The 17640-nt window shown below is 38.1% G+C and overlaps 1 protein-coding gene across 2 annotated transcripts; it reads right to left on the reverse strand.

The window, feature by feature from the left end:
- Positions 1 to 558: 558 nt before the first annotated feature.
- On the reverse strand, positions 559 to 17175 carry DIO2 (iodothyronine deiodinase 2). 2 transcript variants are annotated; one of them, XM_042814222.1, is made up of 2 exons: positions 16448 to 17173; positions 559 to 5767 (listed from the first exon to the last, which is right to left on the reverse strand). In XM_042814222.1, the coding sequence occupies exons 1-2, from the start codon at positions 16667 to 16669 to the stop codon at positions 5150 to 5152; spliced, it is 840 nt and encodes a 279-aa protein (XP_042670156.1). In that variant the 5' UTR covers positions 16670 to 17173; the 3' UTR covers positions 559 to 5149. The 2 variants fall into 2 exon arrangements, with proteins under 2 accessions (XP_042670156.1, XP_042670157.1); XM_042814223.1 differs by having other exon boundaries at positions 5195 to 5767; positions 16448 to 17175.
- Between the last annotated feature and the right edge of the window lie 465 nt (positions 17176 to 17640).

A 17640-nucleotide genomic window follows, 5' to 3' on the forward strand; every position in this document is an offset into this window, starting at 1 on the left:
CCCCAGGGAGGTGGTTGAGTCACCATCTGTGGATGGGTTTAAAAACCGTTTGGATGTGGTGCTCAGGGATGTGATTTAGCAGAAGGTTGTTAGGGTAGTATGGTCAGGTCATGGTTGGACTCGATGGTCTTTAAGGTCTTTTCCAACCTGAGTGATTCTATGATTCTATGATTTTATTTTTCACATAAGTTTGCAGTTCATTTTATTTTTTTCTGTGTTCATTGAAGTGGAAGCTGCATGTGTAACAATTGCATTCACGAGAAATTTGACCGAGTTTTGTGTGCTATATGAGCATTTTTATGCTTTTTTCAAGAACACACAATTTTTTAAAATACTGTAATTCCATGCAGACTCAATTGCTGTTCGAGTATCCCAATTTCTGTCTTAAATAAGGAAAACATAAGTCTCAGCATTTATGTAGGGATTTGCTCATATTGCTTGCAATCAAATCAGGGTGATGAACAATGTTATTAAATATTTTATTTAAGTTTCCCTGGTCAAATATTAATTCCACTGCACATTAATAACAAACACTAGAATAAAAAGACATAGAAGAGATACATTTTTGTTTATAGTTTATTATAATATGAGAAAAAAACAATAAAAGAAATCAAGAAAACATATTTCACGGAGCACCATACTGTAACAAAATTTTGCTGGTTCTCCTATAAAGTGTATTTTTAACATTTAAACAATGACACACATAATCAGTATACACAGGCATCTACACCCCAGAAATGTTGTTAATGGCCCTAAAGAGACTCCCCTCCTTTCAAACACAGAGACACTAAGGTGCACAGAGGAGTGCCAGTGTAAGAGCATCTGAACACCAACTGAGTCAATTACTCTTTTGTTAGTGCTCTTCATAAACACACAAGCATTCAGGTTTCACCCCAGTCTCTCTTCTTTGAAATCTCTGCATTGGGTCCATAGGTAATTGAACATGGATCCAGCACTGACATGGTGTAGAATTGAACAAAACTGGCCAGTATTCCCTACCTGATACCTCTTACTGCTTTGGTTATAGTACTGAATGAAAGTCTGAACCTTTAAACCTATACTCCACATCACAGAAAAGCCACTTTCACACGTACAGAAACATAACTTCCATCCCCGCACACCTCAATGATACCTTTCTGAGAAGCTTTAAGGATTTTTCCACCAAGATCACCTTCATACAAATGGTAGCATTTTCTAAGTGTTCAGACAGTTGTCTAACAACATGTTTTGGAATATCATTCCTTCTTTTTAAAGGACAGGGTATGCTTTTCCTGCTGCCTTAAATTTATGTCATTGTCTACACAAGCAACAGCAAAATGCTACGGTTTTCTGTACAAAATGTTTTACATTCATTTTATACAGTGCTAAGTAATGATGCTAAGCACAGAACAACGTAGAATGATAGTCCAGAATGGCTATTTACCTTGCTCAAAAAGAAAAAGTACTGGAAGATTCCCATACTAATATTGAGGTACATTATTAGAGCCTCTATTACAAACACTAGTCTTCCAGAATACTTTCAGGCACCTATTTGGCAAGCGACTGCTCAATAAGTATGTCGCACTGAAGCACCTTGGGTACTGTGGTTTAGTGCTCTCAAACAGTGAGAGTAAAAGTAAATCCAACCTCACAGTAGACTAGACTAATGATGAAACAGGATGCTAACAGGGTAGCAAACTTTCTGCCTGGATACAAAATAGCCCACAGTTACCTGACAATTTCATGTATCTGATATGCCTCCTCTTCTTTCATCAACTACAGAAAATGTATAAAACTTAATTTCAAACCTTTCCTGTATGATATTTCAGTCTTGTCAAGAAAAAGTTGAAGACCTTGTGTGTCTATCATACACTTACAGAACATATTTTTTACCCTAAGCCTATTTCTTTTTGAAATATTTCCCTTGCTTACTGACTGCAAAATTTCTGGGGAAATTTAAGCATTTACAAAACCTATTTCTGTCTTGATATTCATTGAGGCTGAACCATCTTTAAGTTTTGGGCTGAGTAAAGCATTCATGTTGCCAAGAAAGAAATTAAGTTATTGTGTATTTTTTCTTGTGGAAAATCCTTGTGGATTTCCCATTTGGAGCAGCCAATTTTATAATTCTTTTATACTGTGTGATCAACAGACATCTATGAATAGCAAGATACTGCACTAAGGCAAAATAACAGAAATCTGAAAGGGAAAAGAAAATGGACTTGAAAATTAACTGGAACTTTAGGTACACAAAGAGGTATTAACTAATTGAATAACTAAGTCAGACTCCCTTCTCCAAGCTAAAGGTATGTTTTAACAGCTGTGCTAGCCATTTCCCAGATAAACAGTTGAGATTTCATCTATATGATGAGGAAGAAAAGACAGAAAGTAAAGACTTGCTACTTTGAGTTTTACAAAGGATATGGAGATTTATGGAGTTTCAGATAACTAAGAATATAATAAGAAAAAGATACTGTGCTGGGTACACCAATGCATGCTTTCACTTGGACTACTATCCACAGCTCTACTCACCTGAGTAAAAGAACAGCGTAGCAAAAACAGAAGATTCAAGAAAAAGCAAAGAATATGAACCTATACAAGAGTGTGACTTATTGTTTGGCTTAAGAAAAAATAAGCCAAATGTAAACCAATAGGTAAATTTCTATGTATAGAATGTAAGCACTGACATATAAAAGAAAACTTGGGATCATTGTTTTTTATACCTTATTAACATACAAGAGCAGGAGATAAGAATGACATCTGAGCAGCTAATTTGAATCTTAAAATGAGGCTTGATTTTAGAATAAGTACTTTGAGAAATAGCTAGGTCTCATAATTTTGGATTAGCCTCTCATAGAGATAAGGAGACATCAGTGATCACATTGGATATGACAAAACCAATAACATCTGAAAATAACAAAAATTCCAGAAGAAATTATTGCACCTTCACCTGAAGTCAGAGGTGGGACACTAGGTTAAAAAAATCATGGAATTTGACTATGTCACTACTTTTATAATATTAGGTTTTAAAAGTTCAGTGATATACCCACATTTAGGCGTGAGGACGAATAACGATCTTTCACTCTGAGCAATAAGTTACAGTAACATTAATTAATGGAAGGACAGAATGATTAGTATTATTACTGGCCTTAGACACCGCTTATACCACTTGTATACATACATATGCATACATACAAACATACAATGCATATTTATGTGCATACATACATGTATACATAAACACACACATACTCTTTCTGAGAAACTAGGCTCACCAAAAGGCCTGAAGAGCATTCTGTATACCCTTCTTCTGATGCACTTTGCCAGGTCGTATAAGCATGTTTATCTTCAATGGTCTCCAGAAGAAAACATAAGAAAGGGAAGTTTGAACCAGAAAATGGTAGAAACCACTCATGTTACTGTCATTATTTTAGACCTGTACTAGAAAATACATTTCCAAAGGCCTTCTTAATTGGCTAACTTGACCGAAAACCAAGCAAAAAGAAATATACAACATTAAAGAGATGTTCTAAAAATAAAAATATTTATGCATTTTTTGTTCTTTCATACGTTAGTACTAATACATCATCTTCCTCATAGTTGGCAGGTTGAGAAATTAAAGGAACTAATTTGATTTTTACCCTGTTTACCTGTTACATGTTTCTGTCAAAGCTGAGAAAATACTTGATAGTCCATCTCCTCTTATGAGCTTTCATGTCTAAGCTCTAACAGCTCATTGTAAACATGTCCTTTTATCAGGCTCAATGAAAACATTTTAGTTTTTAGTATATGTAAATTTAATGTGTACTCTAAATTGACATCGTCTCTTAAAACATAATTGAAATATTCCTCAAACCCATTCCTATGAAAATTCTGCCATTTTTCACACTTTCACGTTTATTCACACTGTTTGTCCTCCCTGTTTTTCTGAGAAGACTCTTGAGAGCACTGGTGAAACAAACACAGACTACTGTCTCATCCATGAGCAGTTCATTAATTTTGAGGTGCAAACTACTTAACTTTCAGCTAAACTAATCTAGTTATAAACTAATTGCAAGTATCTAATACAGCAAAAATCAGTTTGGCTACATTTAACAGGTTAAGGGACAGATAGTTTTCATTTCAGTGAGGTAAAGTATGTTGTATAAAAGATCCCCCATTCCCAAAATGCATCTGTGTGGTCATTAACTCAAATAAAAATAAAACTAAAATTAAAACAACAACAAAAAGAGAGAAATAAGTTATTTTTAAAAAATCTAAAAATGAAGCAACCTTTAAATTTAATTCTAGACAGAAAGAGTTCGAGGGGGAATAGAAAGAGAGAGAATGAGAGAATATTGAGAAATGCATGCTGCTGCCAGCTCTGAGAACCAGGAGATGGCATCAACTGAATTTTACCTCGTGATACCAATACTATATGGCTCTTGCTGTGTTGTTACAAATAGTCCACGTTTTTAGTTTTCAATGTGGATCATAATGGGTTTAATTGATCACCTTTTTCTTTTTGGTACAACTTCAAAGATTTAAATATCTCTCTCAGCAGGCATAGACCTACCTATTGGATGCAAACATATAGATAGAATTGCATCATTAATATGCTGTGCAGAGATGTCCATAGAGAGTACAAATACCAGCATACAATGTTTCATCTTGATCATGTGCATGCACAATGCTTTGCACGATGGTTCGCTTAGTCTCTAAACAAGAAAATCTTTACCATGAGAGGAATGCCACACTCGACTGCATTTCTATGCAAAGTCATTGCAAGACCCTGGTTCCTTCAACATTGCTTGCGTTGGCCACAGGAAAATGAAGAAATGCTATTGATGAAATGCACAGCATTTCCCTTCCACGGACTGTCTTCCAGGCAGCAAGGCTTCCAGCTCACCCCACCATTGACGCTTCGCAAGATGGGTTCCTCCTGGAGACAAATCTTACCTCATCTCTCTTCCTGCACACCCACAGCATGTTTACTCTAGAGCCTCTTCACCTTTTGTGTCCCATAGGGAGTGCAGGAGTGGGATTCTTTTCTTACAATTATGGTTATGTGAGTTGGTTCATCATTTTCTTTTCCTAGTTCAACTTCGTTATCAATTGTGTTCTCCTGCAATGATCTGAAAGGCCTTATTCAAGCCAGCATGTATTTTCCTTAATTCCCTTTTACATCACCTTAACGGGACACATCTGTTGACATATTTTCTGAAGAGAATGGATTTCATCTTTTGCTGAAGTTTTGCTCCAACCAAAGACGAACCTCCTGAAGATTGTAGAAAAAGGGGCCTTTACCTCCCAGGTAGGCAATTTTTTGTCTCTGCACAATGCATACTCGCTCAAATGAAACCCCATAGGCCACATTGGCATTGTTGTCCATGCAGTCAGCCACTACTTGGCACTGAGGTGGCAAGGAGAAGCGTTCCAGGAGTTGGTAAGCAGCTGCACATCGATCTTCCTGATTTCTGTGCTTCTTAACTTCAAAGGAAGAGGGGGAGATACCAGGAGCAGCCCAGCCATCTGACGGATGAGCCTCATCGATGTAGACCAACAGAAAGTCAGCCACACCAGAGAACTCTTCCACCAGCTTGCTGAAGGCAGACAGCTGGCTTGTGAACGGTGGTCAAGTAGCTGAGCCGAAATTAACAACCAGTGGCCGCTCAGAGTTGGCAAAATCCAGAAGATGGCACTTGGCCCCACAATTACCACCAACACTCTTCCAGCTGCTACCGCTACCATCATTGCGCTTGGCTATGTGGATTACACTGGAGTTTGGAGCTTCTCCTCCAAGTTTGACCTGACAACAGAACAAAGAATATTATAGAAAGTTAGCATGATTTCTTATCCAGTATCCTTTATGATTATTGTATTCAAATCAATAATTGCCTATTCAAATAGTACTGCAGTTGCCCACATGGGCACTAGCATGGGGATTCAGGATTTTTCAAGTCTTTAGAAGCATCAGCATCAAAAAGTTCATCTAGTCCACCCCTACTCACAGTACAGGAAAATGTGTCATTCTTGACATGTATACCACTGCATTATTGTTAGAAAATTGGTTCCTGGACCTGTTTTGTCCTGCCTACCATAAACATAGCCCTTTCAACTCTTTTATGTTTGCAGACTCTAAGTTGCCTAGAAGGTAGTAGACTACCTTCTATTTCTTCCAACTTTTTTCTGTGACAATTACTTCATTAGTTCCACAAGTTAAACCTGTTTATACATTCCAGATATTTGCTTTTTCCATCATAACTGTTTTGGAAAAACAGTAAACTATTGACTAAGAGTTAGCTAATGAGCTGTTGTAGTGCGTAGGTTTCATTTTTCAGCTTTCTAGATTTTCCTCATCATAGACATGCGTACTTCACAGCCCAGCCTGAATTTAGTGCTTTGCACTCATCTCCATTGATCAGCATCCCATATTTCTGTTTCTTCAGAATCATTCTGCATTAAATTCCTGATCTTCATAGCATATGTTGTGCCCCCCAACTTTGACAAATTGGAAGATTTTATATATGTGTTCTCTTCCATCCTGCAGTCCAAAAATGAAAATACTCAGAGTAGCAAACAGAAAAGACATCTCTGCAGACACACACTGAATACATTATTCTGTTTTGGCAGTGGATCGCTGATAACAGCGCTCTTCAAATCACTCAATTAGTAATCAAGTGATTAATTCCCTTCTATTGCAGTGCTTCTCTAGAAGATTGAAAGAAAACAGCAAGAAAAGGGGAAAGTTTTGATGACAGCTCAAGTTAGATGAAGTAAAAGTTAGGTGTTATCAGACCTAATCCCAGAAGTAATTTGGATCCAACAGGCAATTGTGAAATCCAGCAGCATTTGTCTGAAATTCCCTTCCTCCAAAGACAGAACATTATCTCTCAGCTGGGACTGCCAGAATAAGGTAGTGCCTGCAGAGGGCTCCAAGATCCTTAGCTGATAACTACCGTGGAATCACAAAATCTTTCTACAGAAGACAATTAGCTTTAATGAGTTCTGCCACAGCAATTCTTATGCATCTGCCTTTAACATCAAGCTCTAGTATAACTATGCAATTACCCTTTATTATTTCTCTGTTATTGTCTTTTCCTCCTGTTGATTATGTTTAAAAGTGTTGCTTCAAAGGATACATACAGGCCAAATTCTGAAGTTCTTAATTCTTCATTCACTTCCTTTTGAAGCCACGCTCCACATGAAATCAGTAGAAGTTAACTCTGAATGAGAACTGTATAAAATGTGATTCAATTACTGAATTACAGTATATTTTTAATCTATATTACATTGTAGGGTATTCTGATGAGTCAGATATAGTAAGAAGCTGAGTTAACAGGTGAATACTTAACAAATGTATTTGCTGCTCCACAAAGATATAGAGGCAAGTACTTTGTAGATACTGGATCCTGCATTTCTCCCAAGAATACTGACTAAACTGGGCAAATCTGCAGTTATTCATGACTCCACATTATTTCATCAGAATAGCAACTGAATCAGAGTCTAACCAAAGCAGATTTTGTAAGACTCTTCTTTTAATGACACCAGAATTTACAATTACCTGAGAAAGTCCCACAGTATGCTGGTGCAGAATATAAATATCATTTCCACTATTTTGTGTGGAGCAAACGGAGATGCAAATGTGATGCCATGTACTCAAAGTTCAGCTAGAGAGAGAACAATGGAAATAAAAGTACCCAAGACCCTCAAATTTCTTCAGGCCAAGCATGTAGTGATGACACCTCTGGAAATAGATGTGCAGCTGCACTTCAGCCAAGGGTAGTAAGTGCTGCCTCAGGAAAGCACAGCCCTCCATCTCCCCTGTGCATCATGCACTGTCTGCTAGAGCCATGGTAAGTTAAAAAAAATAGGCTTGGAAACGAACAAATTTTGAAATAAATGATTTTAAGATCTGTTGTGTGAGTGGGCTCTCCATTGAACTCAAGGAAGGAAAAAGGCTGTATTTCAATTCTTCTCAATAGAATAAATCATCTCTCTGGAGAGGCAGGTTCAGACACTCAGGCTTTAGTGTTTCTCTGTGTTACAAGAGACTCAACGCGCAGCATCTAAGAGGTGCTATATTTACTTCATTACAGGTAGTAAACACTCTTCTGCAGAGCTGTTGAACATTTCATTTCTCTCTACCATTATATGCAATAAGATAGGTAAAGCAGAAGTCTATATGGTAAAGATCAGATATAAGCAAAAAATACAAAGGTCAAGATCATCTGTAAATGATCCTGTCATTCTAAGGGTTGCATTCATCCACAAGCCAGATAGACAGTTCCACAGTTTAAGCTGACAATTTCCAAAAAATAACATTTGCACAAACTCTAGATTCCCCTTACCTAGAAAGCTTAACCATGCATACACTACAAAGCAATTGATTTTTCAAGGCTGAGTTGCCCAAAATCCATCTTTTGAGCAAAGTATGACAAGTGCTGTTGTGTGTGCTGCTGCATCCACTCACTGGATGAATAATGGACCTCAGTATTAAAGAGCATGTGCTCAATCAGTCAAAGAAAAGAAGTAATTACATGTGATTTGTCTCATAAATCACAATTGAACAACACACTTTCAATTCCTGTTATATGCCAGCACTTTTCAAAGGAGAAGAAAATAAAGGTAAAAAGGACAGAAGCAAGTACAACTGAGCAGCAGAGTTGCTCAGGAGACAAACTTTTGAGCAAACTGTTTCTCTGACTCTTCAGATTCTATTTTGACAACGCTATTAAGACCAAAAATACTCTAACCAATACTAAAATCTTTAACTGAGAAACCACAGTCTTTTCCTTAAATCATATTTGTGCAGAAAAAGAGGCTAAATATTGTAAGTTCCTCATTACCAACTCTTTGCTCAGGCCTACCAAATAGTTCTTTTCCTAGGGAAGTCTGCAAACCATGAAAGAACAGACTAACAAAACAACTCCAATTGAGCACCAATGTATGAATGCCCTTCAACTACTATTTAACAGTGATTCCAATAACTGTAATGCATTTCACCCTTCTCCAACAATGCATGCTTGTGTCCCACCTACCATATTTCTTACTGTCAAAAAATAGGTAGATTTAGGAAATTAGGTAGAAATATATCATCTGCCACCTTACAACAGTTTCTCTTCATTTCCCACAGCCACAAAGTGAGTCTCATGGCCGTAGGTTACCTATCGTGTTAATTTTTGTTTCTAGGAGTGCTTGTGTTGTTTATTTTTTCCTCTTAATGAGACATCCTTGCCAAGAGGACATTCACAAGGCATTTTCTGCTCTTGTAGAAGAGTAATTAGGTCGGTGCCTTGTTCCATGCCAGTGTCAGGCACTCAAAAAACAGCCCTGCCCAGTCGTTAATGCTCAAACACAAGCAGCGGTATCTCCACTAATTGGTCCTGATGAAGTGCTGACGTTCCCAAAGGAACTCTTTATTTCACCAGGCTCGGGAACCGATTGACACAGGATGACAATATCATCCTTGCTGATCATCTGCATTGTGGGCTTGGTTGTCTTCTTTGTTGTTATTTATTGAAAGAAAAAATAGCTCTTGGAAAAGAAAATCAACACAATGGCAAAATAAACAAAAAAGCCATGTATTCAGCCAAACCGCTTTTGAAATGTTACACAAAGGCAGGCAAAATATATATTCTGAGAAACAAACTAGCAGAATATCCCTCACACGCAATCCAGCTATAATCACGTATTTATGTGTGTGACAATTCGAGCACTGAGCTGGAGCATTTTGGACAGCAGACAGAGGTGGAAACCAGGCCACCTATCCCTGCAAAACACACACGGTAAGCCCAGCACGCGTGCAAGCCAGCCTGGCCCAAAAGAACTAACTCGCATAGTTAGGGTGAATTTTGTGTTTGCTTGAAAGCCCTGGTACTGCATCTCCACCTCTGAGTGCAGAGAGAGTAAAAGGGAGCAAGGCTGTTGATGTTTAACACGCAGACAGAAAAATGAAGGAGACTTAGGTGCAAGAAAGAAAACTCTGTTCATAAACTACAGGCTAAAAATAGTGCATACTGCTAGCTTTGTTTTTTATTCTCATGCTCCATGAGAATAAAAAACAGCCCATGGACAGAATATGACCTCTTCATTTACCTTTTCTGTTTTGTTGTTTTGCTTTTATCAGCTTTAGCATAACTCTTGAGATTCTGCGCACTGAAATATGGCTTTCGTTCCCCGCATGAGAGATTTTCAAACAGTTTGGCAGACCCATTAGGCTGTGTCAAACCCCTAAAGAAAATAGGTGTTGCCAGACAATTAGCAGTCTGTGATATTAGCCATTTAAATACAGACGTGCTGTGCTTGGGACTGGAGTCCAGCAGTTGGTTATGAACTGAATCCCTGGAGTTTTTTGCTCTTTTTTATATTCCATGCTTTCCTTTGATTTGATTCCATTCAGCTAAGCAAAGCCTCCAAATAGCCTGATATTTCTCAGCACTTCATCCAAATAATAATCAGACTCTGGCTGCAGAAGTATATATATTATTATTTTAGTTTTTTCTTCCTACATGTCTCAGAGTTTTGCAGTGGCTAAAATTTACTGGAAGTTCTTGTTTGGAGTAGTGTACAGGAATGGGAACTCTTCATTTATCATGGGGAGGTGGCAGTTTGCTTTAAGATACTTGAGTACCTGAACTGAGGAGCAGAGATTGTAATTTACTAGTGTTACTCCAGAGTCCAGAGTCTTTATTTAGGATCAGGTGTGTGAAGCTGAGGGAGGAAAGTGGGAGACAAATTAAAAGGTCACAGTCCGGATAAAAATAACTAGTCAAACAATGTCCTCTTTATTTAAAAACTGCCAGCCCCAGAAATAAGTATGCATGGCAAAAGGAAAATACAAAGGAGCTTTTTGCCTTACATTCTCATAAAGAAAATTCTATTTCCCCTGATCAGAGAGACAATCTTCCCTAGTTTATGATCTCCTAAAGATGGGAGCATGGCCCATGATGTTGCGTCCTCTGGGGCAACCTTACTGACTCTTACCTAAAGATACCAGAGGCCTGCACTGACAGGCTGGTTAACCAGCACTGTCTAGGTAGCAGACACACAGGAGACATTTGACATTACTTTGAATGATTATTCATTCCTCAGCTTTAGCACTGTGTGAACTCACATAGTGATTTTGCTGGAGAGGCAGAGCTTAGGTGGAAGGACCAAGTGTAATTTTTTCTAATGATGCACAATAGCTAATTGTCATATATATCTTAAAGTCAAACTGGTGCTTCCAGAAAGTTTCACAAAAACATAAGCAGTCTTTTCAATCAGTTCATGCAAGGATTTTTCCTACATAAGGGTGAAAACAGGAAACTGTACAGATTTAGGAAACTGTTAGACCCTCAAAGTAAAGAGGGTAGGACTTGCATGCAGAGCAAGAGTCACCATGTTTCTTATCCTATCCTTTGTCTGCCTTTAATGTTTAAACTGCAAGCTCCTTGGTACAAACTCCCTGCTGCTCTTGTTTAGGACATCGTCTAGCACAATGACTCCCTGATCTAGGTTGGTCCCTAAACACTCTTACAATAAACACGATTAAATATTAATAAAAATGACAATGTTTTAATAATAAGGACAATGACAAGCCCAAATCCTGTAGAATTTATGTTCCAAACACTGCAGGAAAGGTTTTAATTGTGGATTTGTTTTGTTTTTCGTTTCTTTCATGATTGTCTTTATTTGAAAATGTCAATGAAAACAATTCTGTTAACTCTGAAGATCATAAAGACAGTAAAAGCTTTTAAGACCACACAATGTCTAGCCCTAAACCCTGAAACTACACAACACTCACCCTTCAGGAAAGCATTTATTTCACAAGGCGGCTTTATGACTGCCAACTGCAGAGAATGACACTTCCTTACCTTAAAAAAAGCATATAAATTATGTCTTTCTTCCAATCAAAAAAGATCACCAAAAAGCAGAGAGATACTGGACAGCAAAAGAGCAAGTAAAAGACAAGTCTTTCTGTTACCTTCACATCCTTCTTTGCGATAACGTTCACAGAATGCACTTAACGTCTCAAAACTTGACCCTTCTTCATTCTGCCCTCTTTTGCATACATTTTTTTGGCTTTTTTTAAACAATAAATGTGCCTGTTAGGCAGGCAGAAGTAGTGAAAAGTAATTTAACTGTGCCTTCCTGTAGTTAGGAAGGTCTCGATGGGCCTGGAGCAGAGGTGGGCCTGTGTTCTGAGGCTGGGACCTTCTGCCAGAACCCGCATCCCTGTTGAGCCTGCAATGCCAGCACTCACTGATGGCTCTTTGTAAAGGTAATGGAAAGTTGTACAACTACGCAAAGATACAACCCTACCAATCATTTGAGTGCATCAGGAAGATGCCACTGAGAAAAAATTCCTGACACAGGGCCTCCTCTTGACAACCCACACTAAGGTGCAGAATAGAAAGGATTTCCTGTAGGGTAGCCTTACAGATCTGTGTTGGGGACCAGAAACAGAAACTGCATTGCTAAAACAGTAAGCTTGCATCAGGTACTGGAAAACAGCCCAGCGCAAGGCTTAACCATGGGCACTACTGCACTCATTTTAAAAACAGCTTAGATAACAATTTCTCACCTTTAGAATCATAGAAATGGGTTTCATACCAGTATTAAATGAAGCACAGAATTTACTAGGTGAAAAAATATATATATTAAAGTAAATACAGTATTCTTTTCAAAACGTCTCTAGGTTTTCCTCTGAAAATTTCTAAGATACGTAACACAGTGTATGTGCTATAGGCTGGAACAGATGCTTCACTGCATTTGTATAGATGAAACCATACAATTCATGCAGAAAGTATTCTAACACACTCCCAAAACTTTTGTTTTTACTCTCTTAGCAGAGGGTGTGCATGCACCCATATCTATATGTGTCTACAGGTATATACATGTGTGTGTACACATATGTGGAGAAATGGAAGAGGACTGTCTTCTGTAAGAGCAAATTTATATCCATGCTTTGCATTTGTGCACACACCTATATACAGTTATAGAGACAGATACACATGTGCATATCTATCTGTACACGCAGAAAAATGTATGAATGTGTAACTACCTATACAAAGATGGATACAAGATTTTTCTCTTCAGGAGTCAATCATCTTGTTTTTTGTAGATGACAAAGCACAGCAGTAAATTTGAAAAATAATAGCTAAACAAAAGTAGCACCCTTCCAGTTAAATAAAGTTAACATGATTTGTCTACTAGCTCTATTTATCTCTTACGACAACTAACTTGATCCTAATGACTCCCTTACTGCAATGTAAGACATGCTTGCCTCTTGGGAAAGGGTAGTGGGAGAAGGTTCCTTAAATTACAAAGATGTTCCGATGTGGACAATACCAGCACTGAGTGTGACAGATAATGAGCTTCAGGGCTAAGGAAGTAAAAAGAGATACATTAATCTTTGATAAAATTCACATGAGAAATCAAAGATAAATAATACCAGTCACTTTTATTCTGGTTGGACACTAAAATGTAGGGAAAATAAATAAAATGTCATTAAAAGAAAATATAGAAAACATTCTATACTGAAAACATCAAACTGTGCATTGTTTGTCCACTGGGGATATTAAAATTTTCAGCTGTTGTTAAATAATCTTGCCTCTTAAATAAGTGTCTTAACCGAAAAATCATGTGTAGCCATACTTAGGAACAACAAAAAACAGAACAAAAGGAAGTTCAAATTTGGGTAAGATATTAAAGTTTTTCTGCAGGAGAAAATGCATCAGTGTCTTGTTTTCAAATATACTCCAGTTATTCACAAAAAATCTCTTGTACTCTAATTTCTAAACAAAGTCACTCAGTTCTGTGTGCTCAAGTCAGAACTCTTTTCTTAGAATAAATTCACTGTTAATCTAGAACCCAATATTTACCCACTGAATTTTCTCTGAAATGGCTTTCAGTAAATTTTCCAGCAAATACAAATAGACCATGAAGTACTTTTATGCAATATGCTGTGAAAAGTGCTCAGGAAGAATTCTGTGTAAGTCACACAAAACACAGTACAACCAAGTATAGTTACTGCCCTGATCCAGGCTTCTGCTAAGCTTTGGTCTATTTCATCCATCTTCAGTTCTGCTAATCTAGCCAAAAATCTGTGATTATCTCATAAATATTCCGGAACGGAATGAGTTCAAGCACCTGCTTAAGTACTTTGCTAATACCTGGCTACAGCTAGAAAACTGAAGCAATAAGCAATAAAAGTTATGACACAGACTGCATTTAGCTTTACAATTTAGTATCTTGATTCCATAATATTTTCATTTCCTACCTTGGCTAAGATTAAGATATGAAAACTGGAAAGTATTTTTCAGGACTGAGAAAAATATATTTTAAGGAAAAGATGCTTCATAGGACAATCCAATATATGTCACTACTTCTCACATTTTTTATACTCTTATGTCACATAGAACATTGTACATTTCCTATTTTTTCACCTCTACCAACTTTTAGTAGAGATTACTCTCCTCCTTCAGCTAACATTGCTCCATTTATTTGTCACCTCTATAATTCGATCTCTACAATTATCAACCTCTCTGTATCAATCAGCATTTTCCAATAACTTTCTAGCCTTGTGGCCCATAAATCTGTGAAGTAAAAAGGATCCTTTCCATTATATCAGTCAGTTAGTTTTGTCTTAAGGACAACTGTCATGAATGCATTATTTACATTTTTTGGAATGAGGTGAGAAAATTTGGTTACATTTATACACATTTTTTCTGCTGAATTCATTCCAGGGACTGTAGAGATTGATTGGTGTGAGCAATCTATGTTATTTAACGATGATAAGGAAGATATCTAAGTTCAAGGTACGCATTTCATTGCCAACACCAAAAACAGCACAAAGCCCCCCTAACCACAACTTCCATCGTTGACACTAACAGTACTGAGGAAAATATAAAGTACTACTTTAAGAAAAGTACGGTTTTAAGCAAAACAAGACTGGAAATATTTCATGACTATGCGACTCCCTACCTCTCCACACCTTCTGCAGAACTTGGGCCACATACAGGTCAAAATTTTGGGAAGTGGAAATTTGGCTGTTTCAGAGTTGCACTGTTGACATCCTTGTGAGCCTTGTCCAAGTCATACATTAACTGTCCTGTCTTGCCTCATCTTTAAAATGGTAACAATAGTGTTCACCAACCCATTTAACAAGACTGCTGAAAAATCTGCTTCTTAATGTTTGTGAAAAGACTAAAACCAGAAATTAGAAGGGATGGGAGAATAGTGAACTTCAGTATTCAGCATTACTTTATTTGGATAGCCAGCTGGCTGATTCCTAGTGTGGCAATAAGAGGTTGACCCATTTGGCAAAGACTAATGTTATTTATATTTGTCTTATACTGAAAATTAACATCTCTGTGGCTTTGGTTTCAGACTAAGCAGCTTGTATTTTGTATCAAAAAGCCAGCAATCACCAGCACCACCAGCTCTTCACTTCTTTAGGTAAGAGTAAATACTGAGAGGATGTGAAAGGGGTCTAGGGGGTGAGAGGATACAAAAATAATTATTTCAAAAGATACAGAGCTATTGTTTCGAGAGGACCCCGATGACCTCATGACATCACTAGGTGTGTTAAATTAGAAGGTTTAAATAAGACAACACATTAACAGACTAAGTACTGTTTTGGAAGCCACAGGGCTCTGAATCCAGCTCTTCTACTTACTAACTGGGTGGCCTGTTTAAGAAATTTCATCTTTTTGTGTCCACTTTCTCAATATATAAAAGGGAGTTATAAGCACCGCATCAGACCTGGGCAGGACCAATGGGTAATGTTTGTACAGCACTTTAAAGGGGAAAAAAAAAACATGTTGCATAACTGCTATTAGCATTATTAACTTAAATCACCAGGCAGCTATCCCTCAGTCAGTCAAGTTCATTTTTAATCTCTGACACATCCTCACTGCTTTCATCAGGAAAAAAGGCTCACTGTTTCACTCTATGCTCAGTTTTACCATTACCTGAATACTTCCAATCTAAAAATTAATACATATGTAAGAGAAAACAGTGGTGTAATGACAAAGATTCAGTTTTATCTTTTACACTGATTAAAGCAATTCTATGTTAGGTAGAGAACATTTGATTATCTAGAGCTCTATCTCAAGATGCACTGTTTGCATAATGCTTGAGGATCTCACATGGCAAACGATTGACAACTTAAAAAGCATTTAGAACGTTGTACAATTACTCTTATGTGCAGATCTCAAAGTACTTTATAAACATTATTATTTGCACTGGCAGGGAAACTGAGGCACGGCTAAGTGATATGGCAGAGGCTGTACAGAATGAGTGGCAAATAAGAGCCAGCAGCTCTCCAGTCTCTCAGCTCCAAACTACAAGCACTGCTCCCTTCCACTTTTACCTCTCCCACCAAACTTAACTTCAAACAGGGAACTCTGTGCAGCGCACGGTGTAATTCCCTTCTTTGCTGGCAACAGGGATGCCCAGCGCAGCTGCCCACCCCACCATGCCGGTGCCGACCCGCACCCACCTGCTTGTAGGCGTCCAGAAGGAAGCTGTTCCAGACGCAGCGCAGCCCCTCCGAGGTCAGCATCCTCCGCCACTCACCGCGCGCAGACTTAGAGCGGCTCAGAAACAGCACCATGTGCTTCAGGAGGATCACAGAGTCATACAGCGCAAGGAAGAGGCAATTGGAGAAAAAAACCGGCAAGATCTGAAGCGTGATCAGCAAATCCACACTTAACAGACCCATCTTCCTTGCTGCTTCTCTTCTGCCGGATGAATTCAGCTCCCTTTTTTGCCCCGTGCTCTCATTTACAGAAGCAAAGTAAAAAGCTTGTTAAAAGCCTCATTAACCTCTCTGCGTCTCATTCTTCAAAATGAGCAGAGATGGTTAAATATGAGCAAGCTGGTTAAAACCATAACTGCATGATACTCGTTCAACTCAAAGTTGCTTAATTTTCAGAAAACTAAGATGTTAACAGAAGTTCTTCCCTTAACTAGGAGATCTCCTGATTTTGCTGAAGAGAGAGGCAGCTGTGCTTCCAGCTCCCTGCAGATACCAAATTTAAGCTGAGATTGTTAATTGTTAACTTTCCAGCGCTATCCCATTGTTTCTCAGCTATTTAAGCACTGAACAGACCTCCCACTCCTGTGTCAGTAAAGCTAGCTACCAGGTGCTACAACACTTTTGTTAAAAAAGGTTTATGGACATACAAACTTTCTGTTCCTTATTCCCTTCCTCCTCCCTCTCTCCCCCCCTCCCTCTCTCCGTTCCTGCCTTCCTCCTCTCGCCCTGTCTCTTGCTATCTGCCTATGGTGCAAAGTGCTTTCTCCTCTGGAGTTCTTGCTTGCTTCCCTGAAGCCTTTTATACATTCCCTGGCTAATTGCTGCAATAGAGAAATGAAACCCTAATCTTAGCAAAGATCTTGACGTCAATGTAAAAGAGGGCTTTACTTTGGCCAGGACTGCAGTGAATAGAAAAGTGAAATTCTCAAAACTTTTTTTTGTTTTTTTTTTTTTTTTTTTTTAAGAGACAGACAGCAAGGGTGGAACGCTGCTTTGCTTTGAAAAGGAAAGAGGAAAAAAAAAAAAAACAATATGCTTCTGACTGCTCTTAAGAAATGCTTTCAAATTTTGGAAAAGGTATTTTCATGTGACGTGGAAAGTGACACGGCAACACAGGCTGCTATTGTGGATGTTGGTTTTTTTTCTCATGGCTG

Source organism: Centrocercus urophasianus, unplaced genomic scaffold (genome assembly GCF_019232065.1).
Source record: "Centrocercus urophasianus isolate 14NV4802_14NV808 unplaced genomic scaffold, USGS_Curo_1.0 seq_14, whole genome shotgun sequence".
Taxonomy (NCBI): domain Eukaryota; kingdom Metazoa; phylum Chordata; class Aves; order Galliformes; family Phasianidae; genus Centrocercus; species Centrocercus urophasianus.